General features: G+C 43.3%; 1 protein-coding gene across 3 annotated transcripts in view; it reads left to right on the forward strand.

The window, feature by feature from the left end:
* SLC35F4 (solute carrier family 35 member F4) overlaps positions 1-23486 on the forward strand; it is a 124304-nt gene that overhangs the window by 73915 nt on the left and 26903 nt on the right. The window contains exon 1 of one of the 3 annotated variants that reach the window (XM_067295652.1): positions 13691-13812. The exons of the other annotated variants lie outside the window; for them this stretch is intronic. Coding sequence (XP_067151753.1) covers positions 13737-13812 — 76 coding nt within the window. The 5' untranslated portion in view covers positions 13691-13736. Of the gene's footprint in view, positions 1-13690; positions 13813-23486 lie in introns of those variants that run through there. 3 annotated transcript variants of the gene reach the window in all.

The raw sequence follows: 23486 nt of genomic DNA on the forward strand, positions 1-23486 counted from the left end.
CCCCCATCATCCCTGTGTATGCTTAGTCGTTTGTTCTTGCCCTTGTGCCAGCTCCTCCCTTGCCCCGACAAAACCATCACGAGGTCCCTGGGGGACTGGGTTAAAACTAACCTTTCTTTTGTCCATGTTGGAGTCTGGATCAGCACCACTCCACAGCTCTGGGGTTACTTGAGCTGGGCAGGAGAAGGCGAGACCTTAGCTGTGCTGGCTTATGCCAAAGGGTTGGGTGCAGACTACAACATACCATGCTCAGTGCTGGGATGACGGAGCACAAGGACAAGTGCGCGCGCGTGTGTGTGTGTGTGTGTGCGTCTGTGTGTCTGTCTCTCTCTCGACTGACACACACAAGCTCACTCACTGGCCAAAGAAGATGAGGAAGAAGCTTCATTAGCTCGAACGCTTCTCCACATCACTTGAAAGACCAACTTGCTAATGTGCATAAAATCCCTGACTCAGGTGGGCTGTCCTGTGCCTCTGTTCTTTTACATTTTTATTATTGCTTTTGGCATTCAGGAGAGAATTGTATTAAACACCCAGAATCCTGCAATGGAAAGAGGAGGGTGCAGGGGAATATATATAAAAGAGAAAGGAGAGATAAAAGAACAAGTAGGATGAACCCTCTGTAGTGTCCTTTTGAAGTAATTAGTTAGGTTAATGCTGAGATTTTCTTCAGTTACAAGCCCCAGGAGATAATAACTGGAGAAGTTCTTCTGTAATAGGCTTCCTCAGAACAGGGCAAGACATCCCGGACGAAGGATTGCAGTAAGACAGGCTGTCTTTTCCAAGAGTTCAAAATGCTGGTTAAGGGACAATCCCCGAGGGAAAAGTCTATTTAAACAAGAACGTAGCGTGACAGAGGTCAGGTTAGCTCAACTGTGGGCATCTCGTACCATAGCTAGAGTGATACGGAAGGACATATGTTATCCTGAGGTGCGTACGCTGGATACTTTGCGTCATTATAGCAGTTTGTGTGTGCAGTAAATGTAGATGTGGGTGTTGGGTAAGCTGCACCAGTGCAAACCTGTAAACTGAAAAGCCTTGGGGGTGGGGGGAGGGATATGACGTATGGATTTTTTTTTTTTTCCAGACTCTAGGAGTTTTGATGGAGAGAGGAAAAAAGGTTCTTGGCCTGAGTGAGCTTCCCCAGGAAACTGCATTTGTAGTAAGCTCCTGCAGAGTGAGCTCTGCAGGCACTTTATGTGCATGAAAAATACAGCTAAGCTAGCGCAAAGATTTTTGCTGCCAAGATGCATCTGTAAGAGGCAGAAGAGCTTGTGCACCTTGCCAGGGCCTCTGCACCATTTTGCTGCATTATCCTGTTATCCCTGGAGCACTGCTCCCATAGGACCTGTTCTGCTAGATCCCTACATGGAAAAGCCAGCAGCTTTGTTACTGCTGTTTCTCATGGGTGACTCCGTCCCCAAATACCCAACTGCATCTAAACCTAGTAGTGCTTTTTTTTGTTCTTTCCTTGCCCCTATGCAAATATATTCACCCCCGTCCTGAGGCTTGGATCCAGAAGGAAGCTCGCCACAAAGCACTCTACGGCATACCCCAATTTTGTGGCCCTTTTAGTCTTCTGCCGAGGAGGGTGGTTTCTTTTCAAGGTCACATTTCATCACCGATGTGTTGCTGCCTGGTTTTGTACTCTTGCATTTTTAATCCCCCAAAGTTATCAGCTTAGTCACAGCCCATGGTGGGCCAGCCTTGTTTTATGGTGCCAGCTCGCAGAGGTCCAAGCCGCTGTCTTTGCTGGAGGCAAAGCTGGGGAGAGCTGGCAAGATGCTCCGGGGAGGAGAGCCTGCAGTGCACACGAGTGCCAGCAAAGACTCTGGCTCTCTGCGAGGCTGTACGCACCAGCTGTGTGTTAAAGGCTGGCTGGTGGCCTGTGCTTGCTATATGCAGTCCACGTGGCGCTAGGATCCTTATGCCGTGCTTTTAAGAGCCAGGAATAGTTGTGGTTCCTCCTCTCCCTGGACAGCACTTACCAGGAGGAGACCTTTTGTAAGCTGGGGCAGCAGGCAAGGTGCATTGCCTGTTCAGAAACGCTGTGATGCAGACTTGGAAATTAGCTGGTGGGTTCTGATTTGTTGCTCAGCTGGGCAAAACATTTGCAGAAGGGTCATCAGAAAAAAGCAATAACTGAAAAAAACAACCCCCTTCCTTCCATTCAGGCACTGAAAGATTTTGGAAGAGAGGGGCAACCGTTCTGCAGGTATTTAGACCAATTCACCTAAATATTGAAGAGTTTAAAAGAAGCGTCTGGGTGGGTTGCTCTGTCCCACCGGCTGTGGAAATCTGCACTCCTGGCTGCTAATTTGGTCAAGAACTGCCTGCTGGAGCAGATGAGGCAGTTCCTACCACTTAATGAAGTTGTGAACCATGCTTCCACACGTTTGGCTGTAAGCAGAGAGGCACTCCTGAGCTTGAAAATGCCACTGGTCAGCAGACGATGGAAGTGAACACTTGTGAGCCAAATTAATTGTTTTGCGGACTGAGCGCTGATAGCACAGCATGTTCCCTAATGAGGAGATGGGCCCTCCAGTAGCTTAATAGAAATCTGCCGCTGGCTCTGATTTATCGCTGACAAGTTAAACCACTGCCAGATCAATACCATGCTCTGCTGCAGTAAATAGACTTAATTTTAAGTATCGAGTAAAAATTTATTTGAGATGAAGGGCTCATTTTTAAAGCGGAGAGTGCACCAGTCTTTAAAGTAAGAGCCGATCAAATCTGTAGACGGCCTGCTGTCATGTGCCTGCCCCGTGTCTCGGCAGCCGTGAAGCAGGGCCTTGCTCGGGGAGCCAGGGAAAGCAGGGGCAAGCCCCTGGCCTGGCCGTTGCACGGTGGCCGAGATTCCCGTGGTAGCCTTGTCCAGCTGCCCTCTCCTCCTTTGAGCAGTTTCACCTTGGACCGCCTGGTTTCCATGAATGCTGTAAGAGGAGAGAGGACCAATCCTGAGATGATGGCTGAGTCCTGCCACCGCTACTCACGCTGAGCAGAAATTCAGTCTGCGTTCCCACGGGCCAGTCTGGGGACTTGAGCAACCGACCCTGTGAGAGTATTAGAAATCAGACCAATTATGGTGAATATACAGCTTCAACATTTTCATTGTGTCACTTCTGTTTAATCCCTCCTTAATCCCCTAATGCCGCTCTGTGGACTTTTCTTGTGTTATCTTCATTGTCTTGCTAATAAGATGTTGCACATAGCAGAGATTTACACTGAAATGTATTAGGGAGGATTATATGAAGATTAGACAAGAATTACTCAGAAAAGGTTGGATGTTTCTTACTACCAAAATTTTTAATTTCTATAGTGCAAGGATTTTACTTTGGAGTTTCAAAGAATTTGTAAAGAATTTCTACTACAAAATTCAAAAATTTGCTACTGCTCAAATGAATTCTCTTGAACTTCAGAACTGGTTATTTTTCAGATTGATAATTAATTGAATTAGTCATCTTTTTTTTTTTTTTTAATTGACTCAAATTCTGGGGGAAAAAGAAGGACATTTAAACTTGCATGGGATCCCTCTCCTGCCCATATCAGTACCAGGGATGTCTACTGGTCTAGGTGTATATGAGCATCCTCTGTGGTACCCCTGCTGATGAATATGGACAGATTCTGACACTCAGCAGTGACCACTGATTTCAGAAGGGCTCTGCAGATGCTGCAGGGATTTTTGTGCTGAGCCTTTACAACTGCAATTACTCAGCTGCTAACTCCATGGATTGGCTGCAGTGGAGCAAGGCTGATGTCCTACAGCTGAGATTTTGATCTGTTATTTCATCATCGGTAAATATACGTAGCGTGAATTTTCCAGAGGCAAAGCCACCCTGGCATCAGATCAGCAATTAAAATGAAAAATAAAAATGCTTTTAAATAAAGTATCAGAAAGTAGGGGGTAGTAGACTTTATCATGATCATGACTAACCATCAGAGCTACTTGAAATAAATCTTACTGTAAGTCCTAAACCAAACTCTTGCATTTGAATATGTCACCCATTGAATCAGGGCTAAGTTGCTTTTTTTTTTTTTTTTTTTTTTCCCCTCCAAAAGATACAACACTGTTCACCAGCAATTTCTGAAGCAAAGTTTAGACACAGAGTAGCTTGTTCAGGTTCCTTCTATGTGAAGCTCTGATCCTCTGTAGTAGGAATTTTTCACGAGGCTTCACATCTGCCTAAGGAACCTTCTAAAAGCCAGTGCCTGATGCTGGTGGATGTCAAGCTATTTTTATTTTTAGAGATCTAAGTTCCTTCCAAAGACCCTGAGTAATAAGCAATGCTTCCTGGCAGCAGGCTTGCTTTTCTCGGTAACCTTTCGTACCTGTCGTTAACAGTGGTCCTGAGATGCCTGTGCTGAACAGGCTGAAAACCACCACTTTTAATGATCCGAATGCAACAAGTGGATGCTCGTTTGGTGATTCTGCTGTGCATCCTACTTCTGGCACCCTTTCGGAGTTCATGACATGTTTCCTTCACCTAGTTGCTTGTGTTGCTTGATGAATACAGGCTGAGCGAATGAATGGAACAAGCTAAAAGAAACCCAAGGCCAGTACTTTCAGGAGTGCTTAAGTTCCCAGCTGTAATCACATTGGATGACTCATATTTCTATATACTCATGTTTACTACCTCTGGAAATCTGTTCTTCTTCAGAAGGTAAACATTTTTGTCACAATCATTTTATGATAGGAAAGAGACCTGCTCTGTCCTCTTGAAGTGGGGTTCACTCCGCTTCATCCATCTCGGACCTTCCAACCTGTTCTGAAAACCATCCCGTGATGGGAATTTCATACCCTGGGTGATCTGCTTTAGTGGTTCACTGTTCTCCCTGTTAAACAGCTCATATGTTGTCTGACTAAACTTCCCATTAATGCAGTTAAAGCCTGTTACTCCTGGCCCTGTCGACACTGATGTGCATAATTAATCCTTTCTTTTATGCAAGCACCTCCAATGTGCATGAAGGCTGCTTTGCTACCTCCCCTCTGTCGTCTTCTTTAAGTTGCTCAACCCCAGTTCTTTCGATCTTCACACACAGTGGTTTTTAGACCTCTGATTGCTCCAGTCCTTTTTTAGATCTTTTCTGAAGCTTCAGGTCTTGCTCCAAAAGCCCTGTGAATGCTACACCCGGTCCTGACAATCAGAGGGGCTGTAAAAGGTAATGCAGCACCACTAACATGACCATAAACACTATCTCATGCTGTAATTTATCCTAAAAATTGGTTATGTTTGCTTTGTCCGAGGACAAATGAACTTTGTGAGGCCATCTAGTGGTAATGAGAGCTGTAATGCTGGATGGTGCAAGCTTCTGCTCCTGTCCCAGGGCTTGCACAGAGACAGACATTTTGGAAGTAGCCAGCCCTGGGTTTCTAGCCTGATACTCCGTTCTGTTTACGGTATTGAGGAAAGCCCTCAGCCATCTGATTAACTGCTGACTATCCAGAAGATGCACAAATATAAGAAGTGATTTACTGTCCAGCTGACGTGCACTGCTGTCAGGATGACACACAGAATGTAGATTGTCTCAACTCAGATGCTCTCCTCTGATGAAGAAGAGGCGCTTCTTAATTGCAGAATTAGAAAACATAGACAGCTTATTTCACTCATGGCAGTTTTGTTAATAAAATATTGGGAAGACAAATAATTATCTGACATGCGATTACAGCTAAGCTGTTTTCCCCGAAAAAAGCAATATGAGAGTTGGGCTTCTGATTTTATTATTCCGTCTGGGAAGTCTATACTGGATATTTGAAACTGATACAAGATTTATTCTTTGCTGTTGCTGCGGACTGTCAGGCAGATGTATACTTGTGCTGTGTTTTACTGCCAGTGAGTTACACATTGGCCAGGCTGAAGCAGAAAACTTTTTCTTAATCTCCTTAAGCTTGAAAAGAGTTTGAAATTCAGATGACTTTTGAGGGGGGCTGTCCAGACTCTGCGTAGCTGAAGGCTCCAAGGGTTTGTCAGGAGCTCGTGACGTGGTCTCAGAAGCTCATAATTTTGCCAGTGCTGCTTCTCAGATGAGCAGCTCCTTCCACCTCGAGCGGACAGGCTGCATTGCAGGGAGTCTGACGCGTTCTGGATTTTCGGATGAGGTCCATGCATGCTTCGGAGGAGATTTCTGCGTGTGTTGCCCATGAGATTCTTGCTCTTCTCTGGGCCTGGCTGTGAGTAAAGCCTGTAAGCTGAAATTTGTGATGCAGCGCTGAACAAATCTTGTCTTGTTGATTCAGGATTAGGAGAGCAGAATCCATTCAGCCTGGCACAGGCTCCGAGGCCAGTAACGCGGTATGCACGATGCAGCTGAAAAAAGGTTTCTCTTGAGTCCTTTTTGTTTTTTGGTTAGGCAGCTCTTTTTATTCTTCTGATTCTTCTTTGTAAATATCAATTTGAATTATTTTCTAATATCAGAGGTAACTTTTATTGCTTTTGTCAAACTGAAATTCAAGTCTTATTTCTTTTGATGTCGCAATGTTGAAGATACACCTAAGTTTGATAACATCTGCTGTTCCCATGAAACAATGTGCCTCCAGTTAAAATTAAACAAAGGCTCTCCATGTCACAATTCATATTTTTCCATATTTCTTCGATTACATTAGCAGATTAGTATTTCTTACCTCACAGTCTTTTCATGTTACAAATAGAATGAAAAACTTAAGAAGCCGAGTTGCCAGCTCTGGAGACTTTAGTGTAGATCTCATGATAGTTGCAGGGTTTGGGTTTTTTTAATGTTCTAAAAGTCACATGATTAAAGAAAATCTCAGGTTTATTTTATTTGAATTTTTAGTCCCCATGCATCCCAGGGAAGTCTTGGAAACACTAGTTGTAAGATCTGTAAAATCAGATAGCAAATAAAAGGAATTCCAAATGCACTGCAATAGTTGTTAATATTTTTAAGTCAGTTATATAATTTTGGTGGGGGACGCTGATATTATGGAACTTTTGAATACTTTGGGTTTGTTAATAAGCATCGTAGTACTGCATAATATGCAACATCTTACCGTTTGGTGGTGTCAGAACTGTTGGGAGCTTTTCAGTTGTGTAGAGGGACTGGCCTCTGGTAGCTAAGGCACAACTGGCTATCAGTGATTTGAGCATTTTTAAACTCCTGGTTTCACAGTGATCTGAGAGCCAGCAGCCGGGAATCATGACTGTCATCCATTTAGAAACAGCTCTTTGAGATCTGGTGGGGCACAACGAACTGAAAAGACCTTTGCTCGTGGCAGCAGTGAGAAGCTGTTGAGTCCTGAACAATAGCTGTAGGTACCACTGCAGATCCTTCACATCATCATCTTTGAGTGGATGTTTAGCTAGTGCCATTAATCTGATTTCTATAAACTGCCTGCTTGGGAAGCCTAAAAATAGATCACATTGCGTTTTTCTGTTAGGAAAAAAAAGACTGGGTATTAAAGAGCGAATTTCTAAGCTGATTTATTCTAAATTGCAACCCATGTTAACATGAGCTTCTGGATATCAGTATATAAACGCCCAGCCCTCAAGGGAATTAAAACCTGTTCAACTTTAGTAGTGCTTAGTGCAGTTATGAGGTGAGATTTTAGCAGGAGATGCGTACTCTGCTTCTAGGTATTTGTAGACTACTAAAAAGTCTGGATAAAGTTCAGTTTCTGCCTCAGTGAAGAAGATATATGAGACTTTAATGTGGCTTTGGTATGAATACCCTCAAGTATAATATACCTGATTATTAGTTAAGCTGAGGCAAAGACAGTCTTAACACCAACCAAATGAGAGCTGGGAGCAGCAGCTCCCAGGTGGAAGTGCCAGGGCAGTGTCACTAGTCTGGCTCTTGGGACAGAAGAACTGGAGAAGACAGGCAAGAGCTCATTATGGCTGACGCGATAACTTGCATCTCCAGCCTTCATCAGTAAGGTACTTGAGAAAGCAACTGCTTTAAACAAGTGAGTTGGGCCCTCTGAGCACTTAAACATTTCTGAGTCGGGGCCACCCGGCCTCTCCTGAGGGTGCGCAAGCTCGTGCATGCTGATCGCTTTACGCTTGGGGAATGGTTAATTGCTATATGTAGCATCTGCTGGAGAAGTCGCACGTGTTCAGGTGAATAGCCGTGGGGTACATGCAGAGACACTCATCGTTCCCGCAAAAGGGGCAGAGGGAAAAGCTCTGCACCATCCTGTCCACAACAGGTGATATGTGAGTACTCGCTAGTGTTGCTGAAGGACCATGACCTGCCTGCTAGATGTTAATGGAAAGGTTATCAGAACAGAGTTGATATTCTGGGTTATTTAGCAGAGGTATCCAACAGTATTTAAGCCAGTGAGAGTTTTGTCTGAGTAATGACCGAGTAAGGAATTTGGGATCTGATTCTTTAAAATCTGTTCGCCATAAGTTGGGACAGCAGAGAGATGTATGATCCTTTTTTCTTTCTTTCTTTCTTTTTTTGGCAAGTCCTGGAGGTTGTTCTGGATTGAGTTCACTGTTTGAATCAAGTAACACTTGCCACATACTTCTGGCTCTTCTAGAAGAGGGTTGAAATTCCAAACTAAAGCCTTGACTTCTATTTCACATAAAAGCCCTTTTATAGGATACGTCTGTTTTGATCGCACTTTGGATTGTTTATCTCTTCCGTGTTTTGCATATAATTTATATTTCAGCAAAATAAAATGAATTTCATAATGGCTCTTTAGCTTGTCATCTCAAAACACATGCTCAGTCTGAAAGAGCCAATAAAATGGTCGTGTTTATAAAAGTCTTATAGTCTAGTGATTGGGAATGAATTGACCTGTCAGCTGCAGGGACTTGTGCAAAGTGGTTTTCATACAGATCTTGTAATTAATGGTGTTCAAAACACAGAAAGACTGCAGTTTTGGATCTGGATCCTGATCCAAAGAGTCAGCAGAAGTCCTTTTATGTCTTCATCAAACTTTAAGTACTTCTCACTGGAATCACCTACCCTAACCTGGGTGTCTTAACACTAGATGTCCCAGTGTGAGCAAGTCACCTCACTGCCATTATAGTCAGTGGAAAAACTAGGCTCCTCCAGAGAGTTACTAATCTCTTTTTACAATAGACACTTAAGAGAGGTTAGATGAGTTGCCTTCTAGCGATACTATTTTTCACCCTTTACTTTAAAAGGATGCCATTGTCTGAAGTCAAGTGAGATAAGTCCCATCATCAATGTGGAAATCCAGTGTTTCATTTAATTTTGCAGCTATTTTCCTTTAGTTGAGATGATTCCGTCTAGCTGGGACTATAGCACACTTACTGTCTATTCAGTCACTCCCCATGGGGATTATATTAACATTGTAATTTTGGTTATTAATTGTTTCCAGTAGGGAAAAAAGCCCTCCAACATGAGCCTGACATAGCTCAATTAATTTGTTGATGAGGACTGTAGATGCCATAACCAACTCGTGACCTGAGATGGTGCAGCAGCCTTCATGGGGACCAGCTGAATACCTTCTTATCTTCTATACCTTACCCACAAGGTCAGTCTCCAGATAAGGTACTCTCTCTTGCCTGTTTTGTCAGCAGAAGCACAGAACGTGCACAACATCTGTTGCTGGAGCACTGGTTGTTATAAGCAAACACCCGTCTGTCAGTTCGACACTCATCACAAACCTGTGGTTTCACAGGGTTCAACAGCTGCTTTTGATGTAGATTACAGCTTTAACGAAGGAGAGTAAATAGTCTTTACTTTTACACTAGATCCCTTATTATATATTACTGACTACTGTGAACAGAGATTTTGTAAGCCGTCGGGACGGTATACATTTTGGCAGCAACAGCCCCTTTTTATTGTGAGTGTGGAGCATTTGTTAGTGAATAGGATTCAGCACGCTCTAATTCTCACTCTGCTTCCAGTGCTGGTTAGCTGTTTGGTTACTGGATCAGCAAACTCGCAGCGTCTTCATGTTTTCCTCTGGGCTAGTATTCACTGGAGACAGTGTACACTGTGCCTGTCCAAGGAGGATGGTAGGAAGTGATTTGGATGCTGCTCAGAGGCCTTGGACCGCTGGGACTCTTGGCCAGTGTGTAATACTCATGGGAGAGGAATCTTGATTGAGGATTTTTTGCCATACCTTATTCAACGGTTATATATTGCAATCACACCGATGCAAAGGAATGGATGCCTCATCTGGCTTGAGAGTTTTGGTTAGTGTCTTAACAATGTTTGCCTTAAGTATGAACAGATGTCTAGTCTGGTAGCGTGCATTTTATTTCTGTCTGCGTTATAATTTACACTGTATAATTAAACATTGTATTATTGGCGCTCTCATACTGTATGTTTCCCTGGCAGAAAGGGACACCCTGAGTGAAAATAAGTGGATATGTGGACTGTATGGAGCATTGGATTGTACTGGATTTTGTTAATTATAGGAGCTCAAAAGTGACTAATTAGTGATCGGGAGCTCCCGGTCGGAGATGTCTTGAGCCAGATTTTCAGATATCACAGAAGCTCCTCTCTCTACAGGTAAGAAATCTTTAAGGTGTTGCAGACCAAGAATGCAGAATTTGCAGCAAGTGACAACACTAGTTACTTATGAAGATCTCAGTTTTAAAGGTACCTGGAAACTAGTTAGTTTATTCTTGATTTGGGGGAAAACAAGCCATATTTTCTCCCTGTGGTGCTTTGCATAAATATGAGGTAAGTTGGGCACAGGACCACAGATTTCATGTTGACTTGCAACCTATGGAATAACTATCATGCTGTCTTGGTAAAACGTGGACGTCAAATTCAGCTTGTGGATGGATCTGTGCCTGATGTGCTTCAGGAGAGAGGGCCAGAGCTTGTTTCGCTCACTTCCACTCCATATTGTTTTATTACTTTCTTGCACACTCTTAAAGAGGAGATACAGAGTGCATAGGAAGGCTTGGAGCACCTATGCAAATAGCATTGCACACATAAAGGCAATCAGCTATTCATAGCAGGAACAGAAACAGATGGCCAAAGCTCGTATTTGTGCAGCTAGAGAAGTTGATCCTTTTCAAGCTGCAGCCTTCGACATGAATTATAGGTACCAATCACACATGTTTTTGAATCAGTTTTATATCTGCTTCTTTCATTTAACTGTTGTCCAAAGCAAAGTTCGCCAAGGTGAATACTTGAAAGGGTTCTTTGTGTTTTGGCATATGGCTTTTGAGTTGCTATGTTAAAACAATGGCTGATTTTGCCTTTGAAAAATTGCAGCAACTTTTAGATACAATCACATTCTGCCCTTAAAGCTGAAATTGTCTGAAAGAAATGTCTCGAATTGTTTGACATTGTCTCATGTGTTTCACCCTCACCATTGTTAAGGTTCGTTAATGATTCCATTATAAACTCCCATTTGCAGAGATGGTTTTCTAGAAACAATCTCTGTGTTTTATTATTATGTTGTTTATATTATACTAAGCGCTCAAGGACTAGACATGTATTAATAGATAGCCTTGTGACTATAGAGCCAGCAATTACTTGACTTGTGATCACAAAGTCTGCTGACTCTCAGCACTTAGGAGGGGAGAATAAAATTCCTTCTGTAAATTGGGAAGATAATTTTCTGTGGTTTAGTGGTTGTTACAGAGTGCTGGAAGTCTTCTGAATGCAGATAAGCAGTAAAAGCTGGTTAGCTTTATGCGATGCAGTGTGATGCTTTGGAAGAGACTGTCACGGTAGAGAGCTTTATTAATCACAAGGGATATAATGAAGAAGATCCTGAGGGGAGCTCCAAGCATTCCAGGAGAGGACACGCTGGGTGGAAAAACAGGCAGCTGTGACTGTTTTTCTTCCCTTTACCTCTTCCATAGTGTGTCCCAGGGCTGCTGTGGGAGGGATGGCCTTGGGAGAGTGCTTTGCCCTTTCTCATTCCCCTCCATAGGGTTAACCACTCAAGCACTTCTGCAGTGCTCCCTGATACTAAAGAGTGCAGACCCTGCTCTCTCCTGAGCAGGAGTAGGAGACCACCATTAAGGGGGTGTGCAGGGCAAGACTGTGCATTTAAGATAATATCCATAGGTTTGCTTCGTACCCCGCCTGGGTATGGGGGAGTCATGGGCTGCCTCATGCGTTAGGATGCCTTAGCTCAGTTCTCCTGATTTGCCAGGCTCTTCTTTGGCCGCTTCTGGAGGATGGTCCAGCCATGACCCTGCTTCCCCCCCCATCCTTCTCCCTGTGTCCTAGCTCCGGAAGGATGAATGAAGGGGACAGTCATTGCTAATGCGTTCCAAGCGTGGGAGCTGCCATTTTGAGGGGAGCTCAAGAGCAGGCAAGATAAGGAACCTCATGTGTTCCCTCACCCAGGGAAGTCCAGCCCTACAAGAGCTTGGGGCAGAGCTGTGAGCAGCTCTGAGGTCTTGTCCTATATTGCAGCTATTCCTCTACAGCACTCAAGGGGGGATTTCTGTAGTTGATGCCCTTAGCAGTAGTCATTTTGTGCCCCGAAAGAGGATCTTGTTACTGTATGGAGCATTTGAGATTCCTGCAGGCTGCCTTTAGGGAGCCCAGCATGTGACTTTCTAGGTTAGTGACTCTTGATCCTTTTCAAATCACTTTATTGCCTTCCTTAGGGCTGATGGTTTCTCCCTGTTTGACTATACAGTAGGGGATGAAGGACCAAGCCCCAAGCAAGGAATCCCTGCTCTCAGTTGCTAGCAAAGGCACAAGACCTATAGCTGAGAGGTATATAGTTATGGCATTTAAAACATCAGCAACTTTGCCAACATATATCGGTACAATTAGCTCCCTTTCTGTCTTGTTTCTTTGTATTTCCCATAGTTACTCTAGCAAATACCTTGAATACTAAATGGTAAAGCTTCCTACCTACAAATGCTTGGTGAAGACCTGATGCTGCTTCTCTTGGTAGAGAACTGCGAAGCCAGGACACCTAAGAGGAACTGATGAACACCTCCTGGCAAAGAAAGCTCCCAGCACAACGCTGGCTTACAGAAATGAATGGAGTTGTCTAAAAGACTTGCAGCAATTTTAATGGAAATCACCGCTTTGTACAATGAAACTTTATCATTGCTCCAAGCAAACAACTTCCAGAAATAGAAATAATGATAATAAAGAGAGAGTGGAAGAGAGAGAAGATGCAGGAAAAAGAGGAAAAAAATGTCCTAGCTGCCTCAAGAAAAGTGAGGAAGAATCTAGACCAACTGTGGCCTATATATATCTTGTGATTGTGACAATTTTTGTAGGACGCTAAAAGAGAAGAGAGACTCCTGCAATTCCAGTGCTTTGCTAGCTGATAGAGAGTTGGATATTACTGGCTCTTTTGCCCAAGGCATTCCTGATTTAGGGGTTCTGTAGGAGTTGCATTATTCAAAGTTTATTTAAAATAATTGCTTTAATCGTGTGTATATTGTCACTGTGTAAGGAACCAGAAAATTGCGTTGCATAATTCCCTTGCAGTTGTCGCTGAGAAATCTCCCGTCTGCTTTGCTAACACAGACCAGATATTTGATGTGAAATCACTGCTTTCATGCAAAGGGGCTGCCGCACTTTTGAGTTTAAGAGGAGCAATAGCTAATATATTTATATTTTATGTGCTGTGCTTAACAATTGAATGAAAGAAAAGTGTTAGCAGAGGTCAAGCATTGTTTGAACGTGTTGCAAATGGTTTCCCAGGGAAACAGCAAATCAGTACTCATAGCCTCCTGCAGCATCTCCAGAACAACATCTAGCCACCAGCCATAGCTGAGTGTTTGCTATAGTACTCGGGACCAAAAGCGATGCAGACTAAAGACGAAGTGAACGTGTGAGTAGGAGAACAATTTCAGAGGATGAAGAAACATTCGGCAAGAGTGGCACCATTACCGTCTTACAGTGTTTCTGAATTAAATTCGCCCGTACCGGACGGTAAATGCTTTTTTTCCTATGTATCTAACACTAGGCAAAAATTTACTTTGCATGCTACTCCTGCTCTGTTCCATGCAAAGCAGAATGTATGTATGTGTGTGTGTATATGTACATATGTGTTTTTAAAGTAACTGATGCTTTAATAGCATTTAATAGCACTTTATTATTTTCTAGGATAAGTGCAGTCAAAAATTTCTATTTTTTTCAGTGTTCAAGTGATGTGATTGATCTCTGATAAAGAAACTAATGCTGAAATGAAAAGAACTGAAAAAGTTTTGTTGTACTTCAATTTTTGCTTTAAAAAAAGTATGCAATTAGCTCCATACTATGTTGTTCAATTGTCTGTAGCATTTTAATACTGTGCTCTAGATTTATCTTTTATGTTTTAAAGACAGAGGCACCAACTTTTTGTTCTTGCTGTCCCTTAACTTGAGATAGCAATCATTCCCCTAAACTGCTTTTCCCCCCCCCTTATTTTCAGAATAGTGTCAGCCCTAAAGCAATTCCATAATAAAAAAGCCACAATAGGTTTCCCAACAATTTCTATTTCATGCTCTTGGTTTGACATGACATCCTAACGCAAAGCGCAGAGGGAATGCTCGTTCCTTGCTGAGTGCAAACCAACTTCGCGTCGTACTTAGGTGTCAATTGAAAAATGTGATATTGCCCGGCGTTAGAGATCCTTGTGCGGTGTTAGCTGCGATGCAGATGTGAAGCTTGGCAGGCTGAGAATGTACAGCAGGCATTCCTGCGGTATATATCAATAGTTGAAAAGAAAGCTTTCTAGGAAGTATTCCTGATGCTCTGGTTCAGGGTTTATTTAATGTCTGTAGAAATCTCAGGGTTTAACTGCATTTTTGCAAACTTACTATTTTCAGTGTCGGATATTTTGAAGAGTTGAGTAGTACTTTGCAAAGTTGCTTATTCTGCTGGAAATGAACTCTCTTCTCACTAGGTGTGATATGTTCTTGAGGATGCTGTAGCTGTAAAATTGCAAGGTGCGTGCGCTCTCCGTTTTGTTTTTTGTTATTCTGAGCAGCAGTGAAAATGTGATTCTTTTGTGTGTGTTAAATTCAGCACTACATCCCGGATAAAAACAACGCAAGCCCAGGTCTGCCTGTTTGGACACGGTACAGTGCTGGTCAGCAGAGTGTGATAGCACCATGACTCCGAGTCTTCAATCGACCTGGCTATGACTGACATAAATTAGGAATGGGGCTGACTCTCCAGTACAGAGGCAATCTCTGGTGTCCTTTTCCTTTGGGCTGTAGGCATGGTACGGAGTATATCGCAGTCTTGGGATGCCTTGGAGAGAGTTGAAAGAGATGATAGAGCTGACTGCTTATGTTGGTCCTCTGCTGTTGCACCGCGCCGGATTTTAGAAAGTGTGAAATCGCCGCTCGTGTGCTCACCTGGCTTTCAAAGAGCAGCGTTGCAGTCGGGTGGGTTGGCTTGCCGAGCTAGCGTACCGTGGTGCCGCTTAACGCCGTGATCTGCAGTCGTCTTTTTGCTGAGCGCTCCCATGGCGGAGCGGGCTGGTCACACCGGGTGCTGGGCGCGCAGGATTAAAGCCCATCTCTGTCCCGTAGAGGCTAAGGCGACGGACAGGCAGGGCTTGCCTACAGCGTAACCCGGTGCTGCCAGGCGCATCGGGACCCCAGCTCAACCTTCTCCCCCACCTGGGCTACAGCAGTGTCGGAAAATTGCACGGCCTGTTGCCGTGGGGAGGGACGCTCCAGTCGGGGCAGCAAGAAGGGGCATCAGCCTGGAAGCACCTGGATGACAGGATGTGTCAGAGCAGACAGGCTGAGGACAGGAGGTTTCTTGCTAGGCGTGAAGCCAGCCAAGCAGGGCTAATCCCGGAGCCCCTGCCAGCCCATACGTTAAATGTGGACATGTGCAGCCAGTTTTACAGCTCGGGGGAGATTTTAGCAGAGATTTGCAAAGAATCCTAATGGGGTAAGGCAGTGTCAGGACTGCAGTGAGCAAGTACCTGAGCCAGGTGGGTTGTCTGGACACCACGTGGAGGAGACCTACCCAGACGTGCCATCAGGGAAAGGCAGGGCTGAGGCCTTTGGGACCTGTTACCCAAAGGGCAGTGCAGAAAACACTGGGGAGGTGTCTCATGTGCCTCCAGGGGTTACAAAAAGCAACGGGACAGTGATAAATATTCATACTTGCCCTGGCTGCTGTCCTGTAAAATGTTATTTTATCCCACCCATGTTCAGAAGTGCTTCATTAGGACCTAAGTCAGGCAAGTAAATTGAAGCATGTGCTTCATGCATAGCTTATAGACATATACTGAAGTGCTACCATGACTTGAACATGAGACAGTCAGATTTGGACTCATCCAGGTGCATCTAAATGTAAATCTCTAGTACTAAGAAAGTCGTCTGAGCGTCCTGGAGTCAATGGGAGAGATGGACACCTCTGAGCAGTGAGTCATCTCCTCTTTAAGACTGATATCTAAGGAAGGTAGCGTGAATCACTCTCTGGAAGCACTCATCAAACAGGAAAGGCAATAGTTTGCTTAGGAAATAAGTATAAACAATTTAATATTGAGTTGCATGGCAGTGTGTTGACTGCTTTTGCATTCATATCTTAGGAGACCCATGAACCAGCCTGGATTTATTGCAGTGTTTCTTGAAAGTAGAAGCTATATGATGTATCATTATTATTTAATAAGAAGATGCGTATGAGTGACTTTTCTGAGTGTCCTATGTCTATACTCCTTTCACAGCAACTTTATGTCAAAGCAGCAACATGGGCTTCATTGAAGCTACTCTTGATTTACTGCAGTGAAAGTAAAATGAGAATTTTTGGAAATTTCACTGAATTTTGGCTGTGACCTGATTCATGGGCTTTTCAAAGGATTCTTTTTCTTTATGGAGATTTGTAATCTTTTGTTTTGCAGTAAAGTGTATAAATCTGCAGAACTATTGGAGTCACATCTGGTGTAATTCGTTTACGAAGTTTACAACAGAGATTTTCTTTCATGGGATGATGTGCAGCTTTGAACCAAATGATTTGTGTTCATCTGTTGTGTAGTCAATGCTGAAGCGATGAAAAGTGGCTCTAATCCAAGGCCATTGAATCTTCTGATTGGTTTCAGTTAGTGTTGTGTCAAACATATTGGGACAGGGAAAATCACTTAGATGTGTTACAGCAAAGGATATCCCTTCGAAAGTGTTCAAGGTACTAATTCAGAAGTTGTTTCTGAGGTAAATGCATAGGGAGTATGTATATAAGTAAAAGCTTAACATAAAGTCCCTGCTCTTGAGTTGAAGTAATGTTCAAGTTTTACATCAACAACTGAGAAAGGGACAAAGGCAATGGAGGAGCTCTGCAAGGTCCCCGTTGGGTTGTTTCCTCAGAAGGATACGTGTTGACTTCAGGCAAAGTCCACCTCCGGTGAAGCCTGGTGTGGAAAGCCAAAGCTCACTAAAATCAGGTAGTCTTCCCCGTCACTGCAGTGGGGTTTGGACCACTCCTCATGATCTGGAGCTGTTCTCCAGGTATGGGCTTAGCTTGGCCAGGCACCAGGGTGTGGACACACATCTTGGTTCCCCCTACACTGTGCCACTGCGCTGGCCTCTTCTTCCTCTGCAGCACCGTAGCAGCCCAGCCTGGCTTTCCCTGGCAGCCATTAGCCAAAAAATTGCTCTTTGAGAAGTTCACATTTTTTCACATGACTTTTGTGAGTTGGGTAGGTTAGAGGGTAGCGTATTTGTGTGCCTGGTCCTGCTCTCCCCAGGCTTCGTCCCAGATGTCCAGATGGGTAAGGAAGGAGCAATAAGCAGAGGCTGTTTGCATGGGAAATATTCTGTGCTGACAGAAGAAATGTTAAATCCCTTACTAGAGGTGAATGTTTTCTAACTGATAAGTTGTCAAAGATATGTATGAGATTTTGACAAAGCATTGGTTTATTTTTCAAGGCAAATGGGGATGTCAGCAATGCTTTCTGATGGGAGAATTCAACCCAAAATATTTCAGAGCAAATGGATGTCTTGAGACAAATAATTTTGTATCATTTTGTACAGAAGCTGTGGAAGTTTTCTTTTTAACATATAAAAATCATCCTTATTTGCAGCTGTTTTTCTACATTCCAAATTTTTTGTCTTGCTTTGAACAAAATGTAAGGGTTTACCCTTAATGCTAGCCCTTTCTGGTGCAGATGCAAAATTAAAGATCATGTGATTTGCTCTCTACATTTGTATATCCAAAGCAAGCTTCATTCTGGCATTTACCATATTGCCCTTTCCAATTCCCATTCAAATCTGTGCCCTGCATTGATTTGAGTCAGGGCCATGGAAGAATCCTTCAAACTCTAAATATCGTATGTCATTCCAAATACCTTTAAAATACATGTAGCTAGTAGGTTTTAAAATACATCATTGCTTTCTCTATCTGCCAGTTCCACCACAGATGTTATCAAATAAACTTTTTTCTGAGATTTGTTCCAACACCTACACTAGTGCTGGTGTATTGTTTTTGAAGTCAAATTAATGGGATTCCTTGTCAGCACTTAAACAGAGGCAGTGATACTTGTCTGAATTACATTGAAATGAGAATGGGAAAAAAGTCTTCTTGGCTAAAATGGGTGAGGAGAAAAAAAGCTGGGGGTGGGGGAATATTTCTATGCTTTTAATATACTTTCAGTAAGATGTGGTAGGATGAAGCAGAGCCTTGAATAGAGATTTGGGTTTTTTAGTAATTTTCTCTCTTTATTTTGAGAAAGGGTCTTGATCCCAAGTTCTTGAAGTGATACAAAGAAGAGACGTACACTTCAGTAAGAAACAAGCTGTGAAGACCTCTGGAGATGGCCTTCCATTACACTCATGGTAGTTTCTGCACCTGCTCCCAAAAAGGTTGTCCACAGGTTTCTTACAGCCAGCAAAGCCTTTGTATGTGGCCTTCAAAGGAATGTTTGTTTTTTTTTTTAGTGGTTGCAGCTGTTGAACATAATGATGTTGCAGCCTGGATTCATTTTGTACTGCAGTCCCCAGTCGGCTATTCTAGGACACAGCATTGTATGCAGACCTTGCACGTCGTATCCCCGGGTTTGTGCAGAAAGCATGCATTTCAGAGCAGGGTTTTCACAAGAAAGACAGGTAGCTGATGTACAGAAAGATGGATGTACAGACTTGCAAGTGCAATTAATTGGTTTGCATGCAGAAACCAAAGCATTAAGCATATAGCAATTAGTGTGGGAATGCCCAGTCTAAATGAGCAGCAGCCTGCTGCTGTGATTTAGGGAGGTGGAGAGGTGAGACTCAACCACTAGCATGATTAGGTACCTTTGTGCAACTTAGCAGCTATTTCCCACTTTCTTTTATCTGAAAAAGGTGAATAGTGATGTATATCAACCCACATTGCCTTGTGCAGTGAACATAAATGGAAGCTTCTTGACTCTTTGATGTATGTGCATTAAATCTCAGTATTATTAATGCTACTACTACTAATAATAATAATGTGCATTTCCGCATACTTTGTCTGCAAATCTCACTATCTTTCCCTTCCAAACACAGCCAGTGTGTACACGTGCTGCACCTTGTCTTTCTGGGGCCTTCCGCAGGCTTTGAAGTTTATATGAACGGATGGCATAGATGAAACCTGCAGTCAGATCATCAATCAGACTATATTGGGCACTGGGAAAGTGGCATGATGTAGCTTCCGTATTGGCTGCTGTATCCAAAACTCTCTTCTACATGGCAAACAAAGAAGTTGGAAGCAGATATGCACGTTAGGGTTGCCAGGAGTAGGTGAAATCCCTGGTTGTATTCACAACTGACTTGTGCTGTGCACCGATGATCTTGTTTGATTCTGGTTGTTTTCATTTGATTTTGAGTTCTTCAAGTTGCCAGATCTTGTAGTGTTAGTCGCAAATGCACTCAACTCCTCATTAGCTTCAAGTGCTCTTTTTATTTCTTTTGCTCAAAGCTAGCTTACAGCGTTGCATTTGAGGAGTTGAACACATTTTTCGTCTTTGATTTGATGGTGCATCCTCAGTCTATCCACATATTGTCAGGTTTTCCCACTGTTTACATGGTTTTAGATTATTGCACGTTTTTTCCAGATCTTGCTCATAAGTGGAATCAAGGTGCTTGTCCACTGCCTTATTGCTCAACAGTCTGGATCTGAAATCAGGCGAATTTAGTGCCTTGGGACTGGGACTAGGTCCTAAGGCCATTCCCATCATGAAGCCACGGAGATGCCAGGCTGGAAGGTGACTTCCAGAAGTTATCTGTGTCATCTCTCCTCTAAGGCAAAATCTGGTACACCTTGATTATCCCTGACAGGTACCTCTGTAATTTGTCTCTGCTGTGAGACCATTTTTAGGCACTTAGTGATCACTCACAGATGGATGAGATTTGGTACCTAAGCACGAAATGTGACTGGGATGTATTGGGTGGGGGGCAATTTTCTGACTATCTAACCTGGATTTCCTTCCCTGGTGGTTAGGCTTGTCCTGCTCACCCTGGAACGAGAAGTTAGGTGCAAGGGTGTCAACTGACACATCCCTGATCCAGCAGTAAGTTAGTTTATATGGTGATGATATGTCGGTTATTTCCTCCCTCTGCTGCCTCTCCGCTCTTTTTATACCAAGGATAGGAGGGCATGTGTAAATTGTCGAGATTTTTTTTTCTGATTGTGAGTAAAGTTGCTGTCTGCTGGTTTGCAGTGAAAGACTGTGTGCAGACACTGAAGGGATAATTGGCAGAAATTGCAGGTGGGTGTCACTGTTAAAGTACAACAGAAATATCTGCTTTTTTGCGTTCTGCTCTTGACAATGGTTAATCACAGCACAAGAGAAATGCCGTACACCATCGCTGAGTCATTTGTTTTTCATTAAAATCTGAAAATCTTGTTTTCCCCTAGGACAAAAAAAAATGTTGTAACCTTCGCATTCCCTTCAAATATAAAGACTTCCAAAACAAGCAAATAGTAAACGAACAGCACATTACTCTGGAGGGACGTGTATGCATTAACTCAAATACACAGAGACCAGTTGCAGTGTCTCAGAAGGATGTATGTAAATGAACAGTGTTGTTAATGTCTGAGATGTGGGGAAATTATTTTCCTTCATGGAGCAAAATAAGAGGTCTTTATTCCTCAGACTTGTGTAGCACACTGTCTGCAAAGATGCCTGTAACTTTTTGCTTGGTGGTCCTGAGTCAAACTGCTGGTTCTGCACACGTTCAAAGTTGGGGAGAGCACGGTGAGTGCTCGCTCTAACAGGTAGCGCGGCAGGGTGAAGGAAGCGTTGTCAGCTCTTTCACCGGTGTCCAAGTTAGCAGGAACACTCAACTGACGTACTTTCCGCATGACGCCAGCCTAGCTTCTGTCTCCATCCATCTGTCAAAACTCAGCAGTTGTTTTGCGGTAGTGGTGTCGAAGGCATCGTTTTGTCCATGCTGTGACAGTGGCGTAGTAGGAGGTGAGATTTCAAGGACACAGTAAAATATATAGATTTTAATAAGTAAAAGGGAGATTGTAGATGCCTTGACTGGCATTTTAGAAAAATCTGTCTCTCTGCTGACTGCAGTGGGAGTCATGGGAGACCACTCTTGGTTTGGGGAACCTAGTCCTGAATGTGGACTTCTCTGCACTTCTTAAATGTGCAAAGCCAGATTATGAGCGGAAAATGCAAAGAAACTGCCCAGCTCATTAACATCACCTATTTAACCATCAGTTTAGTTGTGTAATCAAAAAAGAGTATGTGTTTTGGCACATACCAGGCAGCCAGATGCTGCCGTCTCTAAATAAGCAAACAGTTTGTGTCAGTAATCCAGTGTCGTGGATGCATGGATGGCTTTCAGATGAGAATTCAATTACCTGTCTGAGAGGTTCTAAATTTCCATCAGGGAAGTTGGTAAAAAAAATTAAAAAAAAAAAAAATCAAATGTGTGATGACCAGGCCATACAAATTACTTTTGGGGCTGCATTTTTATATTGCATTGATTATTTTAATTGGTAGCTCATTCCGTCCATTTTTTTAATGACAGCTTGGAGGCCAGAAAAGATATCCCCAACAAAATGGCATGTTTTTTAGTATTCTAAGCTCTGCTGCCACGTGCAAAATATGTCATGCACACCAAAATAATCTGAAAACCATTGTTCTTTGAATCTCAGAGAAGAATTCCTTCTCTCTAAGTCCCTGCCAAATACCAGCGTGATTTGTCTAGCTTGAATCCGAGGAGAGGGCAAATTTTCTCACTCTGTGAGCTGCATATCAAGATCTGCGTGTGAACGAAAAGCCGCAGATGTATATCACGTCTTTCAGAGGGCTGAGGGCAAGGGAGCTGAGAGCAGTTTACAGATGGGAGATGAAAATGGCTCTCAGGACAAGGCTGCTGGTTCCCAGGTTGAATCAACACGCTGTGAGCAGCAGCTCGTGGTGGCTCACCTCCTCCTGCAGCTGGGATTCAGAAGAGTGTTCAACCGTGTGAAAAATAGGCACTTTGACGATATTAGTCATGTGGTTTAGGTTAGTCACAAGCATAATTTCCTTGCTAAATTGAAGTACACTGGAATATATAATAATGAATGCAGAATGAGGGCAGACTTTATTAGAAGCCTGCGGAAAGCCACGGGTTCCCCTGTCTGGGTTCCTTTCGGTCTCTGTGTGCAGAAAAATAGCTTTGCTTCCTCTTCTATAAAGCCTCTGCACCAATAATTAAGTGATCTAGATGGATTTGACTCATTGAGATGTGCTTGATACAGTCATGTGTGGGTCTTTCCTGTTCTCTCTCTTCTGCTTTGCTAAGCCCATGGACTGTATGTTGCTTTGACATTCACGTGTAACCTCCAAGAAATCAAGGAACACCTCTAGCAATCTGGCAGAATTTTTCCTGTTTGTTAGGTTTTCCCAATCTCTTGCATTAACATTCCCTTACCATGCCAAATGATGCCCAAAATGTAGATTATTTTCAACCCGTGAGTTGTCTGTGGTAAAGCCATGAACCATGTTCGTGCCCAGAATTGACTGTGTTGTTCTACAGAAACTGGATGTGGCTTCTGTACACACTGAGTTACAGATCATTTATCTGTTATAAGCTCTTGCATCAAGTAGTCTGGTTAAAAGAAAGGTCAGGTAAAGTAGTAGGATAAAAAGTTCAACCCAGTGTAAATGTCTCCGGTCGAGATGGTTGTTTTCCCCTTTATAGTCAAGGAGAGACGCAGTCAGTTCTAAGGCGCTATTTCTCTCCTCCTAAGGTTGATAACTAAAACAAGTCTAATGAATCCCACCCAGAGAGTGTCACTCCTCCTTCACTCTGGAGGAGGGATATTATGGCACCTATCTAGTGCATAGCTGCTTCTCCGTTTGCACTGGACATGTGCTGGTAGTAGCTCTTGCCTGGGAAGTGAAAGCCCCAGCTTCCCCTGCTCCCCATCCCCATGTTTGTCAAGGCTAGCAGCAGGCTGGCAGCACCTTGCTGTTGTCCCGTCTGGAGGAGGCATGGTCTCATTGCTGAAGACCATGAGGTCTCCAAAGACATGTGGGATTCATGAGGGTAGACAGAAGTTCAGTGGCAAATGCTGCTCTTGATGTCTCTTGTCCTTGTTGCTAATAAAATCACAAGTTTGGATAAATTAGCCCAGCATATATGTATTCACCTTCCCTGTTAAAGTATATCCATGAAATATGTTCAGATTCAGTAGCATGAAATGGT

The sequence above is a fragment of the Apteryx mantelli genome, chromosome 4, assembly GCF_036417845.1.
Source record: "Apteryx mantelli isolate bAptMan1 chromosome 4, bAptMan1.hap1, whole genome shotgun sequence".
In the NCBI taxonomy this organism is placed as follows: Eukaryota; Metazoa; Chordata; class Aves; order Apterygiformes; family Apterygidae; genus Apteryx; species Apteryx mantelli.